At 44.9% G+C, this 21,503-nt stretch overlaps 1 protein-coding gene across 3 annotated transcripts in view; it reads left to right on the top strand.

The window, feature by feature from the left end:
• Positions 1-21,213, top strand: part of Marchf3 (membrane associated ring-CH-type finger 3) — a 158,103-nt gene extending 136,890 nt beyond the window's left edge. For all 3 annotated transcript variants that reach the window (XM_055622953.1, XM_055622955.1, XM_055622954.1), the window contains exons 4-5: positions 13,586-13,795; positions 20,280-21,213. In XM_055622953.1, coding sequence (XP_055478928.1) covers positions 13,586-13,795; positions 20,280-20,438 — 369 coding nt within the window. In that variant the 3' untranslated portion in view covers positions 20,439-21,213. The remainder of the gene's footprint in view (positions 1-13,585; positions 13,796-20,279) is intronic.
• The last annotated feature ends 290 nt before the right edge of the window (positions 21,214-21,503 follow it).

Below are 21,503 nucleotides of genomic sequence, written 5' to 3'. Positions count from 1 at the left end.
ATTCTACTGCCTTATGTCTTATAGAGTTCATTTCTTAAAATCTCACATTTTGAGCCTTTCTTTGTTCTGAAGTTTTTTAGCAGGTGGGTGGTGCTCAGAGTCTAAGGAGAAATCTTATTGTCAGGCAACCAAACCCTACTGTCCATCTCCTCAAAGCCCAGAGAATCATGCTAGATCAAGGACTATCTTAAGAAAATGTGGGGAAATATTCTCAAATCCTGCTTCTTACCCTCCCCTGTGTCTCTGGGATATATGAGAGTCTGGTAAAGCTTATGTTCAAAGGGATGATGGGTTTCCTCAAGCTCTTCACTATAAGTCAAAGCTCCCTCACCTTAAAAATTGTATGAACTAAAAGAGAACAAAAGCACCTTTTTCTAAAAGTGGGTCCAGTACCCATAAACTACCCGAAGTCTGAAAACTGACTTCCTCTCCCACAAGAAAGCAACATTATATCATATGAACCACAAACAGGGTAATTTGCTGTCTTGGGTGAGAGCCAACCATTTGGTGGTGCACATACACGGGGCCTGGGCTACTCATTAATTTGGATTCTTCCTTGGTTGACTTGGCTCTACCATAAGGACACCTCACATATCTCCAGACCACTGAAGCTCAGAATGTGTCTGTCTCCCAGCTGCGGTGGATGTTTCCCACAGACTGCAACTACTCATCCAGTCACAATCCTCCATGTCCTCCTACACACGGCAGTCCCTGAAGTCATGACTCATGTTATTTGAGCTCCCACCCTTACCCCTTAAGAAAATCTTCTCTGGGGCTGAGAGAGGACTCAGTGATTAAAAGCACTCACTGCTCTTAACAGAGGTGCTGAGTTCAGTTCCCAGTACCCATGTAAGAGTGCTCACAGTGACCTTTAACTCTAGTTCCAGGGAATCTGACAATCTGATACCCTCTTCTGGCCTCTGTAAGCATCCATATATACATGGCAGACACACACACACACACACACACACACGCACGCACGCACACACACACACACCACCACCACCACCACCACCAAACAATTAATTTTTTAAAAAATGCCTTCCCTGAAGGCACCTCTACTCAGCAAGTCGATCTATAGCCATTGAACATAATAAGGTCATGCCACCAAAATAAGAAATACTGCCTTCCTGTCTGTGACAGAGTGCGACATCCTCACCTGCTCTGATAACCTAACACCCATGGGAGATTCACAGAAAGTTTGGAGAAGCAGGAAGAATAGGTGGCTAGGCAGCGAGTGAGAGACTCCTCAGTCTCTCAGTGAGGTGCCTAATAAGGAGCATGTCTGAAAGCTTGAGAGCATGAGAAGCTCACAAGTCACAAATGCAGATGTACAGCGCAGCCCAAAATACTCTTGCAGTAGGGGCTCCCTATGAAAATGGTGCACAGAGTTATCAAGCAAGATTATGAGACACCAGCAGCAGCATAGCCTGGGGGTTTAAGCCACTGATTCAAGAGGAACATTGAGAAGATGTCATCCCTCCTTGTGCTAGGGTATGCATAATGCCAGCAAGATCAGCCAGTCCGGATTCTGCATTCCCATCAAAGCCTACTTTACATTATTTGATGGGAAACTGTGAGTGTGTATGTACATGCTTTTGTGTGTGTGTGTGTGTGTGTGTGTGTGTGTATGTACATGCTTGTGTGTGTGTGTGTGTGTGTGTGTGTGTGTGTGTGTGTGTCAGTTCTGTTCATTTTAATTCTCTATCCAGAGAGATTCTCTGGTTTGCAAGTATTTGTTTATTTCTTCAGCTAGTATTTATCAGGTGCAAGTTAAGTATTCTAGACAATAGGAATAGAGCTGTGGATGGGCCAGGTACATGTAATGTTCTAAGAGGGCTTATGTGCTAGAAGAGAAGGTACTGGATTAAAAAGAACACAAACAAGATCATTTCTGCAGGTGAGAAAGTCAAACAAGAATTAAACAGTTGCTCGTACTACGGAAGGTTGGAGTGGAGGTGTGTAGCTGTCTGGGAAGTCCTCAGAAGAAGGAGCTGTGAGGAAAAGCCTACCCATGAGAAAGAAGCAGGGATAGAGGAACTCTGAGCAGAAGGAACAACAACTCCAAAGGCCCCAAGGCAGAAATGGGAGTCTAGAGGTGTTTAAACTTCTTCATGGACCCTTTGGCTTCTGTAGGAGCCTTGTATTTTTAACTGCATAAGAAGACTTACATTAAAAATATGAAGGAAATAAATTACATTAAAATGTAGTTATCAAAATATTTAAAAGGCAGGGATGCAATGAAAGGCAAATTTTTCTTTATTAATATATTTTGTGGCAGACCAAGTAATTAACTTTGAAATAGCAATGTTTCAAACTGCCTGCAACAGTTGTGAAGTGATGTGGAATATCTATGGCATTTGGGGTGACAAGTGCTGCTAATGACATTGAGATTTTCTGCATAACTCAAAGGGAGGCTCAACTACAGTTAAGCTTGTAAAACTAAAGATGCTGTTTCCCCCATCCAAAACCATAGATCCTATAAGCCTACCATCGAGGCCTTGGGTCTGTGTATGCAAATACCAAAACCATGTGAGACTTTTCAGCAAATGTGGAGTTTTAAGTAAGAAAAGTGGTGCAGTCTTGCTACTCTATAAAAACTGGCATTCTGGGACAACAGGAATGGAAGAGTATCAAAGATTGCTGTGTGGCTCGGAAAAGAAAAGAAAAAGGGAGCTTGGGAAAAACTAATAAATGGCATTAAAAGCCAGGTGTAATGGCACCTGCCATCAGTCTCAGCACGCAAGAGGCTAAGGCCAACCAATCCCAAGTTTGAGGCCAGCTTGAGTTAGCAGCGAGCCCCTACTCAGGTTGGAGGAGGAAGTAATCCCATTAGAGAGACATGAACACTAGGAGGAAGGATTTGCTGATAGCTTGGATTGGGGCTGGGAGGAAAGGAAGAAGAGGAAGGTAGTATTAGCATCAATTACATGGGTGCTGCTGCATACTGGTATGGCCCAATCTGAGAAGGGGCATGGGTTCATGGGAGTGGTAGGTGGTTAGTTCATTGTTCCATCATCTGCCTTGTAAGAGTCAAGTTGCTTATTCCACACATGGAGAGGTATAGAGTAAGCTGCACAAGCCCAGAGCTCATAGAGGGGCAGCCTGAGGGAGGATGTGCATGCTCTCTAGTTGAGCATGACTTTCTCAATTCAAATGGAAACCTGCAACTTCTCCATCATCTCTGTGTCAAGTAGGGAGGGCTGAACCTTCCCACTTTTTATTCCCCAAGAGGTGAAAGAACTTGATAAAGGTCACAGTATCTAGGAAAACTACATGGAAACAAATGGACAGTGTCCCACCTCCTCTGCCAAGCTTGTGTTTTATCCCCTGCCTACTGCCTCCTCAATGTGATCTACAAAGGAAAGAATGAAAAACAAGGGTTAAGATTTCAGGTAAAGCAAAAGTGAAGGGAAAGAAGGGCTAATAAATTGGAGGCTGGAAGCTCGCCAGCATCTGACCTTGAACAGGCTACTTGACTGTCTGAGCCTTAATTTTTTATCTGGCATGGGAATAATGATACCAACCAGCCTTATTACATTGAGGAAATCTATGGGCACATGAGAAACACTCAATGCATATTTTTGGTTAAACTAGAGTTGTTTAATTTTTAAATGGACATTTCCTATTATGGACTTTTCAATTAATTATTTCAAGGTAGTTTCCACAAAAGAGAGAGAGAGAGAGTAATCGTAACCAAATGACTACAAAGGACCTTGAATAATTCTGCTGGGTTTCTCATGCTATTTCATGACCTGGGGTGGGGGGGGGAGGGAAGACAGCGTTCCATGGTCATTTTCATCTTAGAAAAACACTTGAATAGAAACTATAGGTTTTATCTTATAATAACAACAAAGTAGCTATTTCTCTCAGAAATCAAGTGAGATTTTCTATATATGGTTGTCTTTAGTCTAGAAGACTAAAAGCAATGAACTTGATGACTTGGTATTTGCACACAACAAAACACTTCCTTCCCAGTCAATTTAATTAGTCTAACTAATACTGCAGGATCACCCCTGGTCAGGGCCACCCACAGCTTATTTACTGGTTCATTTTCATTAAGTATCTAACACGTCCCAGCACTGCTTTCAGGTCAAGCCATGTATGAATAAACAAGAACAAAGTCCCCAGGGTCAGAGAGATGACTCAGTGGTTCAGAACACCGGCTGCTCTTGCAGAAGACCCAGGGTTCAGTTTCCAGCACCCACATGGCGACTTACGACCATCCATACCTCCATTTCCAGGAGGTCCACCCTCTGGCTCTGTGGGCACTGAGCACGCACATGATAAGTATACATAGATGCAGTCAGACTCACACACATAAATTAAAAATGAGCTTTTTTGCTTATTAGTTTTGGGGCTTTTTGTTGTTGTAGTATGCCCCTGCCCTCGACAGATTTCTCGGTGTAGCCCTAGCTGTCCTGGGATTTGCTGTTCAGAAGCTGGCCTCCAACTCAGAGATCCAACTCTGCCTGCCGAGGGCTGAGATTAAAGGTATGCACCACCATGGCCAGCCCAAAAATGAATATTTAAAAATAAACAAACAATTCAATTCAATGGTATTTTTGGAGGGCTTTTGTCTTTGACTCTTTCTTTTTCTCTTGTCTCATAGAACTTACAGGTCTTTTGCTTATATACTATGGTTTCTGAGTTTTTATTTTTGTGGCATTTCCACGTGTGTCTCTACATCTATATGTTTCCTGTGGTTTTCCTTTTTTTTTTTTTTTTACTGTTTGTTTTATTTTATTTATTTTAGTTTTAGATGCTTGTTTGTTTTCTAATAAGAAAAGGAGTATAGATTTGGTTGGATGGAGAGGTGGAAAAGATCTGAGAAGAGTTGGAGGAGATGAAACTTTAATCAGAATATACTGTATGAAAAAGATCTATTTTCAACTTTTGAAAAAAAAAAAAGGAAAAAAACTACTGGGGTGTTGCTAGAATACTACTGTAACTACATAAAGGGAAGGAGAGTTAGCCTCTTCCAGAGATGAGCCCCCATTGCTTATCATCCCTTAAACCGCATGTGCATAAGCTGCACTAAATGTACTCAGCAGTGTGTGTGTGTGTGTGTGTGTCGCAGGAGCACACACCATGCTCAGCTTCGACATGGGAAGTGGGGATCCACAGCCAGGTCCTCGGGCTTTTCTCCCAGGTACTTAGCCTGCTGAACCCTCCCCCAGCTCTACAAGAAGCATTTTCAATCAGAAGATGTCTTTGAGTTAAGACTTAAATGACAAGGAGTTAACCATTCAAGAACAGGGGTGAAGTCTGTTCTCCGTAGAGGGCAGCTACAGATAAAGGTTTAACGTGAAGGGGAAGCTAGTGGGAGACATAGTCAGAAAAGCAGGGCAGGATGAGGTCTGACCCTGTATTTCCCAGCAGGTTGGATTTTATCCTAATTGCTGGGAAGTTGAAACTAAAGAGAGCATGTCCCGGGCTGTATTTCTAGATGACAATGACTGTTTCTGACTGGACTGTAAGGTGGCCAGGGAGGGAGCCAGGAAGTATATTGTCTCTAGGCAGGGCATGATAGGGACTCAGACTGACCTGGTAGCAGTGAGGGTGGAGTGGAATGCACAAACCATAGCTGTCAATTTGAGGGAGTGCTGGCAGGACTTCCGGAAGAGCTACAAGACACAGAAAGGAAACAGGACTCCTACGTGAGTAGGATAGCAGTGTTGTCATTTACTGATAACGAGAAGATTTGGAACTAAAAGCCCGGCTGGCTCTCTTAGACGGATGACATTTGAGTTGTCGGTTAGTCATCTCAGTGGCGATGTCGAGTGGGCTGCTGGATGTGTATGGCTGCAGCTTTGGAAGGAGGCCCAGGCTTGAGCAATCGTCTGATAAGTTCTGACGTGAGGTGCCGCTCTTCCAGGATGGCTGCATGGGCAACTGCAGCGAGCATCTCCTTAGCGTCCCCAGAGCCAGGCTTTCCCTCTGCCAAGATCCAGCTGACCAGGAAACATCCGCACGGACAGCCTGGGGATTCAGGGACTCACACACTGGGAACCCTGTGTGGTCATGTTCTCTGCTTTGTTTCAGGCAAGCAAAAAAGCGTGGTTTTCAGATTTTCCCTTCAGCTTTTAGACGCACAAAGGATCTGACACCTTCATTCATCACACTGCCTCCTCACTTTCTAGCTCCACGGACAAATTGAGACAGTTCAGCCCAGAATGTATGCACTTCTAAAGTAAGAACTGTCCCAAGTACAAGTGCTGGCTAAGTAATTCTCCCAAGGGCCAAGTTAATAGGGCACATCCAAACAAGACCCCTGAGTAAGTGCACACTGAAACTCAACCCCAGCTCTGGAAACTTGCAAGTATCCTTCTACCAGGTTCTTTCATTCTCAAGATGGCTTCCAATTAAGGAGATTTGTGAGAGGAGTGTAATTTATGGGAACTATCAGCCACCAAAATGTGATCTGGCTCTAGTACAAGGTGTCCTTCGGAGCTTGAGGACTTAAGCTTTAACTCGAAGTCTCAAGTCAGAGGCTGCTATCCCCTCATGTCCATCCTCCAGATAACAACTGTACTGGCTGGTTTTATGTCAACTTACCACACAAACTAGAGTTATCTGAAAGGAGGGAACCTCAGTTTAGAAAATGTCTCCCTAAGATGCAGCTGTAAGGCATTTCTCAATTAGTGATCAATGGGGGAGAACCCATTCATTGGTGGGTGGTGCCATCCCTGAGCTACTGGTCCTGGGTTCTGTAAGAAAGCAGACTGAGCAATCCATGAGAAGGAAGCCAGTAAGCAGCACCCATCCATGACCTCTGCATCAGCTCCTGCCCCCAGGTTCCTGCCCTGCTTGAGTTCCTGTCCTGACTTCCTCCAATGTTGAACAGCAGTGTGAAAGTAGAAACCAGATAAACCCTTTCCTCACCAACTTGCTTTTTGGTCATGGTGTTTTAATGCAACAATAGAAACCCTAACTAAGACAGTGTCTTAACATAGTGACACTCTGATATGGTTCAGTGCACAATTGACCCACCTGGAAGGTTCATCCCAGACAGTGAGTGAGGCTGTGCAACGGGTAGTAGAATACCAGACTAACTCCCTAGACTGTCTCAGGCCCTGCTCTGCTAATTACAGTTGGGTTCTCCTTGGTTCGTTTGTTCGTCAAACTTATTTCAAAGACTAGATCCGCATCATGACTCAGGAACAAGTTAGTGATTATAATAAGCTTTCCATAGAAAAGCAGGCAGCCCAGCTCACTGCTGGGTATTTCAACACAAGGATTTTATCTGCTTCATGGGTTGGTTGATTCATTCATTTGTTTGTTTGGGATTTTTGAGACAAGATCTCACTCAGTAGTCTGTGCTGACTGCTACCTCCCAAATGCGGGGATTACAGACATGAGTCATCATACCTGCATGCCTCATTTTTTATTGTGCCAGAGAAAACAAAGCAGGAAGAATGCCCCTGGCAGCCACAGGAGTGGGCTGGCCAGATCAAAAATGCCATACAGATTAGTATTCACCAGCTTTGACCTTGGCCTTTAAAGTGTAACTAACTACCAGGCATAAATTCAGGAGTAAGATTAAACTGTTCAGCACCAGCCTTTTAGCTGCAAAAGCTAACCATGGCCCTGTCTCATGCCAAAGCAAGTACCATGAGCAGACATTCTTTGTACTGATAAGAACTGTTAAGGTATGATTCTCCCTTCTCTATTCTCTATCTTGAGTTTTTTTGCTAAGGATGAGGATATAGAAGAATGGTTATGAGCACACTCATTAGAGCTAGACTACCTGAGACAGAAGTCAAGGCTACTCTTGTATAGCTTACCTTTCTTAAAAATTATTGTGTGAATTATTATATGCCACATATAAAATAATATCAGGCGCACACAGTGTGGTCTCAGGAAACAAGCTGTTATCATTGGTTTAGGATTAAGCACCCTCTGTGGGCAAGCACTATCCTGGGCACTGCTAGTGTAGATGAGGCCCAGCAGGAAAATGAAGGCTGCTTATTCTTTCCCTGCCGTTTGCTGCATGCTTAGGGAATGAGACACCACAACAGAATGGGCGCTCTGCTCAGCGTATGCTAAGTGTAACTGTTGAAGAAGCAGAAGCCATTCAAAAACTGGAAAAGCAAAGGCACCGTAATTAAGATCAACCTACCTGTTATGAATTAGGCCATATTATGTGCATGATAATATTGCTGCGATTAAACACCCAGAAATTGGACTTCATTCTGGTTAGATAAAAGAATTCACATCAATCAAAGCAGCAGTCCAGGAAATTTTGTAGAATTACTATGATAACATCCTGGGCAGCCAAATATTCAGCACATACCCCCGCCAAACCCTTGCTTTGCATGCCACAAAGTTAACATGATTTTATCATAGCTCTCCTAAGTTGAAAAAAAAAAAAACAGCACACACATGTACTCATATATAGTTATAGTTTGATGTAAAATGAAGATGTTAACATGGAAAGCAAGGAACAAAAGTGGAGGCTAGTTTGAATCCCACCTCTCCCACTCACTTGCTAGCTATCCTTAGCTACGCTCTGAAGCTCCCGGATCCCGTAGGTCAGTATCTTTGAAGTTAGGGACACTACAGCCTCTTACTGCTCTGGGGTACCTGCTTACCCCACTGTCTGCTATCTTCAGTCTCTTCCTCCCCTCCCCTCTGTTCCTCTGTGTATCTGTGCTCCTCCCTCTCACCTTTGCCCTCTCTTCTCCCTTCCCTTCTTACCTTTTCAAATATGTGTCTCTGTGTGTATATTGTCTATAAAAGGATGTATAGATATATGTATATGTACGTATATATGTATATGTATAGATATAGTGGTCCATGCTCATTTCAGGAAAACAAAATATATTTTGTAAAATCTTTAAACCAATCATAATCTAATAATTCCATGTGCAGAATAGCTGCTATTTTGTCAAGTATCCTTCTAGTCCTTGTCCATGCAATATACCATAACATAAGTCTCTATGTCTGTATAAACATATCTACATTCATAGGACCAGAGTATATATTCTATCCAGGGGAAGTTTTTCTGATCATCAGTATACCATGTTTATAAACAAAAGACACACATTATCACTTGATATTACTACTTTAAGTAAAACCTGTTATTTATTTAATTTCATATTGTTAGAAATCTAAGCTAATCAAATGCTCTGTTATAAACTCTACTTGAGTGAATAACTCTATATTGGTTTATATAGCGATTTGTCCTTGTTTTTTTATCAACAGAATATTACTGCCGCTCTTCTTGCTCAGAGTGGTGAGTTTGGCACATGATATTCAAAGAAATCACATACCTTGCATAACAGTACTAAAAATATAACCAGAACAGTAATCAGGGCCTCCCCAAAAACAGTACTAATAAAGTACAGCTGGAGACATACAAAGTGGGCTCGACATTTCTCAGGGATCCAGAGATCAGTGAACAACTAGAACACAAGACACAGGGCACAGGCAGCCGCACTTTCCACTGTGTCTATCATACACTTGTTTTCACCTCTGTGGAGGAAGGGGGGTAGTGAGGCTTGAACCCTCACATTCACACTGCCATTGAGTGAATCCTAAGCCCCTGTGTGTTTCTTTTACTTGATGGGACTGGAGAGGTGGTTCTGTGATTAAAGCACTTTCCATGTTTACTGGTAAGGACCAGAGTTTGGGTCCCCAGAACCTCATAAACCCAGATACAGTAGTCCTATCTGTAATCCCACCTCTAGCCCCATACTACTTCAAGAAGATGGGAGACAGCGATAGGAAAAATCCCAGAAGCTCCTGGACTAGCTAGCCTCACATACCCAGTGTAAACTAAAAGACCCCATCTCAAGGTGCTAAAAGAGGACCAGCACCCACGGCTGTCCTCAGACCTCTCTATACACCTACCATGGTATCACACACCTGCACTCACACACACACAAAGATATGTAAGGTAAATAGATAGAAATCTAATATACATTTATCTAGTAAATACCGATTCGTAATTATTTCCTTTCATTGCTGGGTCATTTCTTGCACAGAGCATTGTCAGAAGCCACATAGATAAGTAATAAAGTTTAAAAAAAATGTCCAGCCAGGTGTAGTGGCTCACCCCTTTATTCCTGGCATTTGGGAGGCAGAAGCCTGTGAATTAGAGACCAACCTGATCTATGTAGCAAGTTCTAGGCCAGCCAGAGATACATAGACCCTGTCTCTAAATAAATAAAACTTGTCAAGAATTCCCCAGTAAAGGGAAGGGCAGGTGAGGAAGCCAGCCAGCCTCTGAACACGTGTGACATGTTTCCTGGGGACCGTGTTCCTGTAACCAGGGTATAGAGGTAGGTGCACCAACTTCCTGCCTGCTTCCAGGGAAAACCCACCTCTAAAGGGAACTATTGTTCCCTCTAAGGTACTATTGTTTTAGGAACCTGCGTAACATCTTGCAATTGAAATTTTCAAATACTTTCTCTAATAACATATCTGGATGATCATGGAGATAGCCTGACTTCTGCCTCTGTGTCACATGGCTCAATCATTTAACCTTTCTGAGTCTGTAAAATTGGGATAATGATGACCTATTTCTATTCTCCACTCCTTAGGTGTGCCAGTATTTAGGCAAGAAAATGTTAATTAGTGAGAGCTCTTGGAAGCTTCTAAAATATGTGAGGTGGCATGATGATACATGGCAGGGTTAATATATTTGTACTTGATCATTTGGGTATCTGTGCTAAATATTCGTAATGTGGGATTAATATTCACAAACAACTGGACTCCCCCTTATCCATGTCCTCATACTAATTCATGCATACTTTGGAGCTGAGATTGACTTCGTTCAGCATCTCAGCCCAATTTTCAAGAGTGTTATCACTAGAAGCCAGTGTGCTGGGGTCCAGGAAAACATGCAGAAGAACCCCTCCCACACACATTGTTCTGTGCCTCATCCTCCTGCCCCTTCTGCTTGTCCTCGGGGCTTCTGCCAGTCGAGCTTGCCTGCTGTCTGTATGATGACTGTTGTTTTATTCTTTCCTCACATATGACCCTTTCTTTCTTCCCTCTTACTTCAGTCATTCCCATTCTCCCTTGTCAGCCCATCACAATGTTGCAGGAATTGCAACCCTGGCCAGTTGGGTCTCTCCTCAGCATCCTGCAGGGCCCCTGTTTGGGGCCATCAAATGGCAGCACTAGACATGTGCTGACAGACAGACAGTGAAGGAATTTGCTTGTTTGGTGGGGAGAGGATGGAAGACAGAGTCCACCATGTCAGTCCACCTACCCCATCACCTGTCCTACAATACCTCACTTGTCAGGGCTCGTTGGCCTCTTCTATCACTACAGGGGACAGGTGAGCTAGAAACGTCCATTTGGTTGGGTTGTGCTTCATGCTAATCTGTAGGAAAGACACCAAGCTTCACTGGAGTATGCTGACACCAATGACAATGCAGAACTGCATTGTAACCCACTGCGGACTGCAGACTGTGCTAGAAGAAGCATGTCCTTGTCTTCAGCAGTCATCGAGTGGGATGACAGGGCCCACATTCCCTTCATAGTCTTTCAACAAGAAATTCTCATCCCCAGTCTTAATGCGCAATCTGTCTGCACTGACCAAGTGTCAGGGGTGATCCTAAGTGAGGACATTAGGGTCTGAAAAGTCAACAGAGGGAGCATTACTGAATTCGTGGAGTTAGCCCAGTGTCTGTGCTGAGAGTGCCCCAGACTGTCCTCAGATTCAGTGATTCCCTGGGACCCCAGGACTTAGAAAAGCTGTCCCACTCAAGGTTATGGTCCATTATGTAAGGGGTCCAGATTAAAAGGAAGAACAAAACAAGACATTAGGACCCAGTCCCAGCTTCCACATGTCCTTTCCCAGTGATGTCACATGGATGTACTTAAAAGTTTTTGTTGACACAATCTCATACATAGTGGAAGATAGCCTTGAACTCATGATTCCTCTGCCTCTTCCTCCCAGGTACTAGGACTGTGGACATAAGCCACCATACTTACATAGATATGTTTTAATGTTAGCAGTAATTTGCATTAATGTCTGTACAATGTCTGGAAGGAAGCTCATCCGAGGCTTAGAATCACTGGGGTCAATCACATAGGTGTAGAATACCTGTGTTACTGACCTCATTCACTTAGACTACAGACCCTCAGAATAAAACTAAACATTAAGTATGTACCTCATTACTGGCATAAACTATCTGGTACCCTGCCCTGAGGCCTCGGGCATGCAAAATGCTCATCAGACAAACTGTTACAACGATTCGGACTTTTCTTAAGAGCCAATCCAAAGCCAGTCCTGCCAACAGATTTTTTTTTTTAGGGATTTGCAGGATCTCGGCAGCACAGGCCTGCTGAGCTAACCCCACTCTGCACACATTCTCAGAATCAAGATACAGGAAAGCCGAGGGTCTGTGAGCACAGGTCTCAGGCCTCAGCTTTGCCTTCTGTATTGGTCTGCTTCCCATCACTACAATACCTGAAGAAATTAACTAATAAACAGAAAAGTTTTATTCACAGTCTTGCTTCTTCTAAAGTGCAAGTCCAAGGTTTGTAGCTGTGTTGGCTTGGTCCTCTGCTGAGGGCAGCACAGGGTCAGAACATGTGTGAAAGCAGGTGATCTCATCTTAAGGAAGCAAAGGAGTTAAGCCCACATCCCATGATCTCACTTGAGGCCATGATTCTGATAAACTGTTGTTTTATTAAAAAAAAAAAATGCAACTGTTAGATTTTGCCAATGAAGATTCAGGAGCCAGATGCTGGGGTGAACACCTACTAACTCAGAGAGACAAAGAAAGCACCCAGCTGATTTTCCTACTCAGCTGACATCCCAGAAGAAAAACACCTTTCTACTGAGCTCATGACCCAGAGAAAAAGAGCTAAGAGCCAAAAACCCAAGGCCAAAAGCTTGCTAGCTCAGCAGCTGGCTCAGGAGGTAAAGGCCTGTTCACTCACCCAACAACTTAGGAAGAGAAAGCCAAAGAGCTAAAGAGCTCAAGAACTCCTCCTCCAGGCTGTCTTAAATACCTTTTATTCGAAGTCTCTCCTTACTACTAAATCCTTGCCAGCTGGTTTCTTGCTCCGCCTCTTGACCTAGAGTTAACTTTATTAAACCCTGTGTACAGAAAGCTCTTGGATTAAAGGTGTGTGCTAGGGCTGAGCCACACTCTACAAAAGAAAGGGTTTTACAGTTCAACAATGCGATCAAATATCCTGCAACACTTTGTAGCTGCCTTCCTTTAAGGCACCACCTCCCAGAGTGCCACAGTACCCAATGTCACCACCGTGGACCCAAGCCTTCACATATGAAAACCTGGTGGCCACTCACTGCAGAACACAGCAGGAAAACATTTCCTCCACCTCACAGGATCATTGCAATTCATAACAGTAGCCATGGAACTCTTTTCACAAAAAGCAGGTCATCCTCAGCAAGGACATTATAAATCACTGTAGTCATTATTATTCAAGGGACAGAGGCATGAGAATAAGTCTTCAATGCTTCCTTATCATCTTAGGTGGGTCAAAAGTGCCTTTGCCCATATCCTGAAGCAAAGGCAGCCTGAGAGCAGTGCGCCTCCGCCCCTCACTGCTGTCCAACCTTCTCCTGACTTTTTTCTCTGTCTCTTTTTTCTGGCAGTGGCTCAAAAACCCTGGCCCCCAGCATGAGAAGCGGACTCTGTTTGGAGACATGGTGTGCTTCTTGTTCATAACGCCCCTGGCGACCATCTCAGGCTGGCTGTGCCTGCGGGGTGCCGTGGACCACCTGCACTTTAGTAGCCGGCTGGAAGCCGTGGGACTGATTGCTCTCACTGTGGCACTCTTCACGATTTACCTCTTCTGGACACTAGTGAGTATGGCCTGTGGCTGGGGTTTGGGTGGCTGGAGCTGGCAGTACTGTCACGGCAGGCCCCCTCACATCTGCAGCGCCTCCCACCTACCCAGTTGACAACAGACCTTCAAATGCTGCCCTGGCGCACAGAGGTGGTTTGCAGGAGTTGGGGGTGGGGGTGGCGCTGAGAGTATGACTGAGAATGTGCAAACACACTGCAAGGAAGAGCACATGAAATAAAGAAAACCAGGTTCCCAGCCCTCACCACTCAGACACACCCCCTGCACATTCCTCTCTGGTGGACCAGGATTCCAACTGGCATAAGGCATGGCGCTTGATTTCTCCAGTTGCTTCTCACCTTTGCTGGGCTCCTGGTAGGCAATGCAGACCGTTGCACTGCAGCCCCCTGCACAAATCATGAATCCTGCCTGCTGGTTGTTCCCTTCCTGCATCCTGACACAGCCTTAAAGTCTTTGCTGGATGTGGCGCTGCACTCTGCCTGATGATTATTCTGTGTGTTGGGATATTGACTCTGCTGCCCATAAAAGCACTAATTTATCTAGTTGAGAAGACTTCTGCTGCCACTGAAGAAAAGCCATTTCCCAATAAGTGTTCCTGCTGTGTATGAGGAAAAAATGTTAAGCGTTCCCTTTTACATTCGTTTAACTTCCTGCTGTAAGCTGATTGCTGGGGCACCAGTTGGAAGCACCCACAAAATGCACCATTGGCTCCCTCTTTGTGCTGTCCAGTATGAGAGCTGAAGGACTGAAGGGACGGCCAGCCCCCTGCTTCCTGATATGACTCTCCTGTGTGGGCTCAGCTGAACTCTGAACAAGTTCCATTGTTATTCAGTAGTATTTCCTGTCAAGAGTACACCCTTCCCATATCCCATAGCACATGTCAGCACCTCACAGTGCTCCTGGCTCCCCCTCCCTCCCTCCCTTCCGCTGCCAATCAGACCCTCTGTTGACTTCCCGCTTACACATCATGAGCTCTTCCAGCCCTGGCCCTCCTCTCCCATAGTGTTGTTCAGATGGTCATGGGACACATTTCTGGAAGAGGGACATGATTTCAGCAATAGTTAGATGGGTGCATTCTGATGCTAAGAGCTCCCAGCAACACTTCCAGTTGGTTCAGAAATTCGATTCCCAGATAATGAAGCCCCACATGGAACTATGTTTTCCTCCTGCAATGGTCCATGCTTTTAAGGTGTGTCCTGCTCCACTATAAATCAAACAAGGAAAGTTGATCCCGAGCCACCACTGTGACAAGAGAAGCGTTAGAAATAAGGAAGTAAACAGAGATGAGGAGATGGCTCAGCGTGCACAAGGACAAGTGACCTGCTTTCAGGTCCCCAGATCCCAGATAACTGAGGAGTGGTTTGGTGTGCCTGTGATGGAGGTGTTACAGGGGAGGCAGGCAGAAACAGACAGAGCACAAGAGCTTCCGGGCCAAACAGCCTGGCTGAACAGCCTGGCTGAACAGATGAGCCTCTGGTTCAGCGAGAGACCCTTAATGCTGGTGATGGATTAGGACGCCCAACTCCTTGCTCTGGCCTCAGACACACACGCCACAGACACAGAGGTAGCCGTCTACATCTCACGCTGTGACCTGCACACCTTTCCATCACTTCCCGGGGCCTCATTTTTCTCTATCCTGACCTGCTTCCCCTGGTGTTATGAGGCTGAAATAAAGGAATACACAGGAAACCACTTTGGAAAGTAATAATTAAACACAAAGGAGTTTTTTTGTTCGGTTGAATTTTTTTATGCCATATCCAGGCCTTTTGGGGTCTGTGATTTTTTTTTTTTCATAGAACCATAACTATGATGAAAAGTGAAGGAAGGTGAAGCCCACATGTCAGTCCTCCAGATCCAACTGAGGTCTTGAAATGTTCTGTACACCTGCCAGCTTAGAAAGGAGGAGGGGTGGAGAAATGAGAAGACAAAGATGATGAATAGTTAGAGAAAAATGCCTGTGGCCCTGTCTCATCTTCCATCTCAGATGAGAGGAAGACTTGGGTAGGAAATGTACCTTAAGCTAGGCTATTCTGCAACGGCATATCGTATTCCAGAACACTTTTGCAAGGCAGTACTGTGTAGCACCTACATTTAGAAGCCAGGGGTTCAAACCCAAGCTTCAGCCTCCTAACAGCTAACTAACTTTACAGAGGACACTTAACCATTCCTACTCATCCTTCTTACCCAAAGAGAAATGGAGGAAATAATTGCTGCCTCCCAGGTTGTGGTTATCATGAAAACAAAGTGCCATCAGATCTGGTGACGTGTCTAAGTACCCACCACAGGGCAGGCCCGGGGTCATCTTTCTGTATCCTCCCTGCTCCTCCAATGGCCACCGTCTCCCAGCCCTCCAGAGAAATGCAGAGTAGCAAGAGGGAAGGAATGACTCTCCTCTGCCTTGGCTGGTGTGGAAAAAAAAAAAAAAAAAAAACAACCCACACACACTGTGGAGTCAGCTCAGCAATAGGTTACTGAATATAGAATAATTCCCTTCCCAGATAAATGCTGTACTGAGCAGCCCTGGCAAAAGCCGTAATTCAGGAGCTGACAGCACTTGGAAAGTGCCCTCCGGCAGCAGTCCACTGTAAACAAGCTGTCAAGCTTAAGGAGAATATGCTGTGGAAATGTCTCAGATAAACAAACGCAGCATCAGTCCAGGCCCTGCTTCTCAGAGGGGCCATTCCTGGAAGAGCTTCTTAGCCAGGTGCTCTGACAAGGGACAAGCACTCACACTACAGACCTCAAAGTGCCTTTGGTAAGTCCTGGCCACAAGGGCCCTGTCATATTGCAAATTCAGAGGCCTGCTCCAGGCTATCCGCTCTGTTCTAAAAATCCATCTTGATCTCAGGAAGCCAGGCCCATAATAGTCTGCACTGGCCATGACTTAGAGCAAGAGGTTCTCAACCTATGGGTTGCAACCCCTTTGGGAGTCAAATGAGCCTTTCCAAGAATCGAATACCAGATATCCTGCATTTCATATATTTACATTATGATTCATAACAGTAGCAATGAAATCATATTATGATTGGAGGTCACCACAACATGAAGAACTGTATTAAATGGTCACCGCATTAGGAAGGTTGAGAGCCACTGATGTAGGAGAAGGCATATGAATTTAAGTCTGTGAACAGGCAGACAGCTGAGAACTGGGGCTTCCGAGGCATGACAACACTGGGTGAACTGGGTGTCTGCCTTGTGTAGGCTGAAGAGTCCAGAGTTATGGCATGGGCATCTCTCCACATGCTGCATTAGTGATGCTACAAGGCCCAGCCCAGTGTCTGGAGGACCATAGTGTATGGCTACACTTGTCCCATGGTTTGGTCATTTAAATTCTGGATGTGAACAAGGAGCCTCCAGTGCTACATCCTGCCAGCCCACACTTCTGTGGGGCTGGCTTACAACTACATTTTCTTTGTTCTTTCGGGGAGTGAATGACTAGTTTTTGTTGTTATGTTTCTATGACCTGGGTTGGTCTCCATTCATGCCTGTCCCTATCTCTCAGCCTCTGGAGATTAGATTTCCCAAAGCCTGCTGTGACCACAGGCTTTCAACACCTTAGCTGTCTCCCTCCCTGAAAAGGAGACATGGATGCTAACGTCACCTTCCTTCACCCTCCATGTGATCAGAGCTCATTGTAGACAAACCCCATCCAGGAGAAAAGTTTGTCCTTGAGGTGGATAAGCAAATAAACCTTGGAAATCAACTCAAAGCAATAGCAGTTTTTAAATAATACTTCTATACCCTTTCTTCCTACCCTCTTCTTAAAACCCCAGAAATTAAGATGGAGATGAGGCTCTTTACTTTTCATCCCAGCATCTCTTCAGTTAGTTTTCCTCACTTCTCTTCATTTCTCTAAGTTAAGCTTTACTTTTTCCTCATTATGATACTACATTGTAAGGAGAGGGTGTCTTAGAACATCTGGAAACAGAAGCAAATATTAGCCTGGGGCCACTGCAGACCTGTGGTCTCCTCTGCCTTGTGCTCAACTTCCTTCATTTTCCCTGACAAAGATCTTCAAGATGTTCTCATTGATTGGATTTGCCTGCAGACTTTGGTAGTTAACAGTAATTAAATAGATTAATATGGTCTCATCTGTTTATCTGTTTGTCTGCACAGTGAGCTTTTTTTTTTAATTTCCTACTCAAAGACCAAGGAAAACTGCTAAGTCCTTGACTCCTGGTGCCCGTTGGAGCAGTACTTCTTTCTCAGGCTTGGGCATACCTTTGGATCACCTGGGGATCTTGTTAAGACATACTCTGATTCCATAGGTCTGGATGGGGGCCAGAATGTTCATATTCTAACAAGCTCCCAGGAGCTGCCACCTGCAGCTGGTCCATGAGCACACTGAGAGCCAGCTCACTCTCTCTTCAGTTTCCCAGCCTCTTAGGAAGTTGTCACAGAGCTATTATCATCCTGTTCATATTTAGAATCTTTAAAGAAATCCCAGGTCCAGAACACTGGTGTTCATGCACAAGTGCGCTAAGTGCTTTAGGAGTACCTCGGGTTCATGTTTCACACACAGGAAAACTCAAGCTTGTGGGTAGCATCCTCACAGATTTAGGAGGAGGGGCACTCCAGCCCCGAGTGCTGTCTGCTGCCTGCTTGTCCCCACAGTCACTTCTCACCTTGCTAGCTTCAGTGGCTGAATGTGCACAACATGAAGGAGGAGGCGCCGATCTGAGATCCAGCTGTCAGCACATACTCCAGGTTCTAGACTCCTCCGGCTGCTAAACCTTTAGCAATTGCTTCTGTCCCTCATCTTTCTTGTCCTAGGCTTTCCCAGCGGCCTCTCCAGTTCCAGGAACATGGTGAAACAGATACAAGAGAATCGAGCTTTTAAAAAGGTGGACCCACTCCAGCATGGCCAGGGCATGTTGGAGGAAGTACATTCATGAGAGCTGAAAACTTATCAAATCTCCCAGGGAACTCAGCCTGGGCTTCTGCTTCCTCACCTCAGAAAGTTCAGCATTGGCCTAGGATTTCCTGGTCCTGCCATGGAGGCCAACAAGCCTTTTTGATCAAAGCTTGTGCTCTCCTATATTTCCAGAGACACTGAGCCCAAACCATTAGATCAGCCCACTCCTCTAGATCCTTCCTGGGGTCTCAGAACCTCCCAAACCCAAGACTATTAAAAAGCCCAGACTCAGGAAATTTACTACCCTGAGCTCACAGTCATCTTCCTAAGGGCACACATAAGGAATCAACATGCACTCAAACTGAAACCTACCCCAGCTGGATGCTTTGGTTTTGTTTTTGTTTTTTACATTTATTTATTGGCAAAGTTTGGGGGGAAGGGCTGTTCTGAGGATAACTTCGGGGAAGTTTCTTCTCTCCTCCCACCAAATGGCTCCCAAGAATTGAGCTCAAGTCCTCAGGCTTGGTGGTGAGTGCCTTCCTCCTTGAGCCATCCTCCAGCCCTCACCCCTAATTTAAAAGTATGTCTTCAGCTGACCCTGGTGGCATACACCTTCAATGCCAGCACTTGGGAGCAGAGGCAGCCAGATCTCTGTAATTTGAGGCCAGCCTGGCCTACATAGACTAGCCAGGGCTCCATAGTGAAACTCTAAACTCTGTCTTTTCTTAAAAAAAAAAAAAAAAAAAGTACACCTTGAAACATATAGTCTGAATTTTCTGGACAGGCCATCAGTTTCTGCCAGCTTTTTCTAAAACAAAAAAAGTTTGAATGTCTCATTCTAAAGCACTTAGAGAAAAAGCAAGTGCTTTTAGGTACAATTAGGTCCTGAAGCTTGAAGCAGTTTTTGGTCAGAAAGCAAGGGCTCTTCTCAGTCACTCACTCAGCTCATTCCAGTAACTTCCAGAGTGTGGGCCACTGTGAGAAGGACTGGGCCTGCAAAGACAAACACAGCACAGACCCTGCTCCCAAGACACTTGGAGTCTATGGGGAAAGACAAGGAAGGGTGGTATTGACCACAGGACTCAACACCATGGTCAGGCAGAGCACAGCATCGCAGACTCTCACAGCACAAGACAAAAGGTGTCCTTTATTCCTGAGTGTTAACTGGTCTTTTATACTGTGCTGTGTGGAACCTGCTGGAGAGTACATGATATCTCAGCACACCTCCCCTGGAAATGAGCAACGTGAGGAACAGGCAGGTGCATCGCCTGGGGTCCACAGCTGGATGGGGCCTGCAGCTGTCTCTCATGTCAGGCTTCTTCACGACTGAGGCGTTGGGTGCCAGGGCAGCACTAAGAAATTAATCCCAACTCAGAAAAAAACTCCATTCTCCTACTCACATCCTGATCTCCCCCAGTATGTGGAGGCGAAAAGGGAGCAGCCACGTGCCAGCCCCGGGGGGGGGGGGGGTGTGCATACCCAACATACCAGCACTCAGTTGCTTTCTGGAGACTGCTGCCCAGTGTCCTTGCCCAACCTGGTACTGTTTTAGATGACATGTTTATTTCTTGAATTGATGGCCAACTTCTGCCACCTTTGAGTCTTTCATGCTTCTCTCCTACCCCAGGTGTCATTTAGGTACCACTGTCGATTGTACAATGAATGGCGTCGGACCAATCAGAGGGTGATTCTCCTCATTCCAAAGTCTGTCAACGTACCTTCTAACCAGCAGTCCTTGCTGGGTCTCCACTCAGTCAAGAGGAACTCAAAGGAGACAATTGTTTGATATCTGTATGGTCAGTTGGTGGACTCATTGTCTGAGGTTTGGAAGTCTGCACTGGGACCATGCACTGAGCCACCCCAAAGCCCTTTCCTTAGTCGTGTGGGTCTGAGAACATCTGGAGCCATGTTACCATGGAGCCTGAGGAACAAATTCGGCCAGAAGGAGACAAATGCTGTTTGACTTCAAAATCACGGATGCTGCACTCATATGACACTTGCTAAGCTGCCAAACGTGTCTATTTAGCAGATACTGTATGGGATTTTCTGAACACCTCTTTACCATATGAGGAAGGTTGTCCTGCTGAGGATGCAATTCAATTCTTCCTTTTTTTTTTTTTACTATTTCAAATATATATATAAATATATAATTTAGATGATAATCAAAATTGAAAAGCCAATGTACAAACTGTTTTCTTGGTTTGGATGGGTTTTGTTTGGGTTAGTTAATTCATTTCCCAGTTTCTACTGTGGATTCTTCCGGTGGCTAACTTGATAGCTTGAATGGTCTTTTCCATCTCTTTCCCGTCCCTTCCTCAAGGAGACAGCATAATTACTGCAGAACCAGTCACATTTGAAGGGTGTTTTGTACTAAACCTCATTTAGTTATTCAGTTTTTAAAGGGAAAAAAGGCGTGGCAACTCGCCACACAGTGAGCTGTTTATTTAAATATTATTAAGGAGGAAATCCATACTGAGAAACTCGCTCCTTTCAACTTGTTTGGTACTGACAGCTGATAGAAGCTATTTTCTAATAATAAATATCCGGTGTGTGAAAGACAACCCTCCCTGATGCAATCCTCTTTCTTGTTTTAACTCCTAAGATCTGTATAGTTTCCCAGCTAGGTTTACAAAATGAAAAAAAGCAAAGCAAAACGGCAGTTCTTGCTCCCACCTCGCCTTAGCTCACGTCTTCATTCGCTTTTGCAGGGAACTGAGGATCCGGCTTCTAGGACCCCTAGACCTGTTTTGCATATCAATTAGCATTCCCATTGCTCTGCTGAATTTCTTGCCGTTGGAGGTAGCTGTGACAATGAAGCCTGTCCTAGCAGCCTAGCGCTTAGTCGAAGACC

The sequence above is a fragment of the Psammomys obesus genome, unplaced genomic scaffold, assembly GCF_907164565.1.
Source record: "Psammomys obesus unplaced genomic scaffold, mPsaObe1.curated_primary_1811, whole genome shotgun sequence".
Taxonomy (NCBI): domain Eukaryota; kingdom Metazoa; phylum Chordata; class Mammalia; order Rodentia; family Muridae; genus Psammomys; species Psammomys obesus.
The sequence above is the reverse complement of the archived record's forward strand: the minus strand, read 5'-3'. Positions and strand labels throughout refer to the sequence as shown.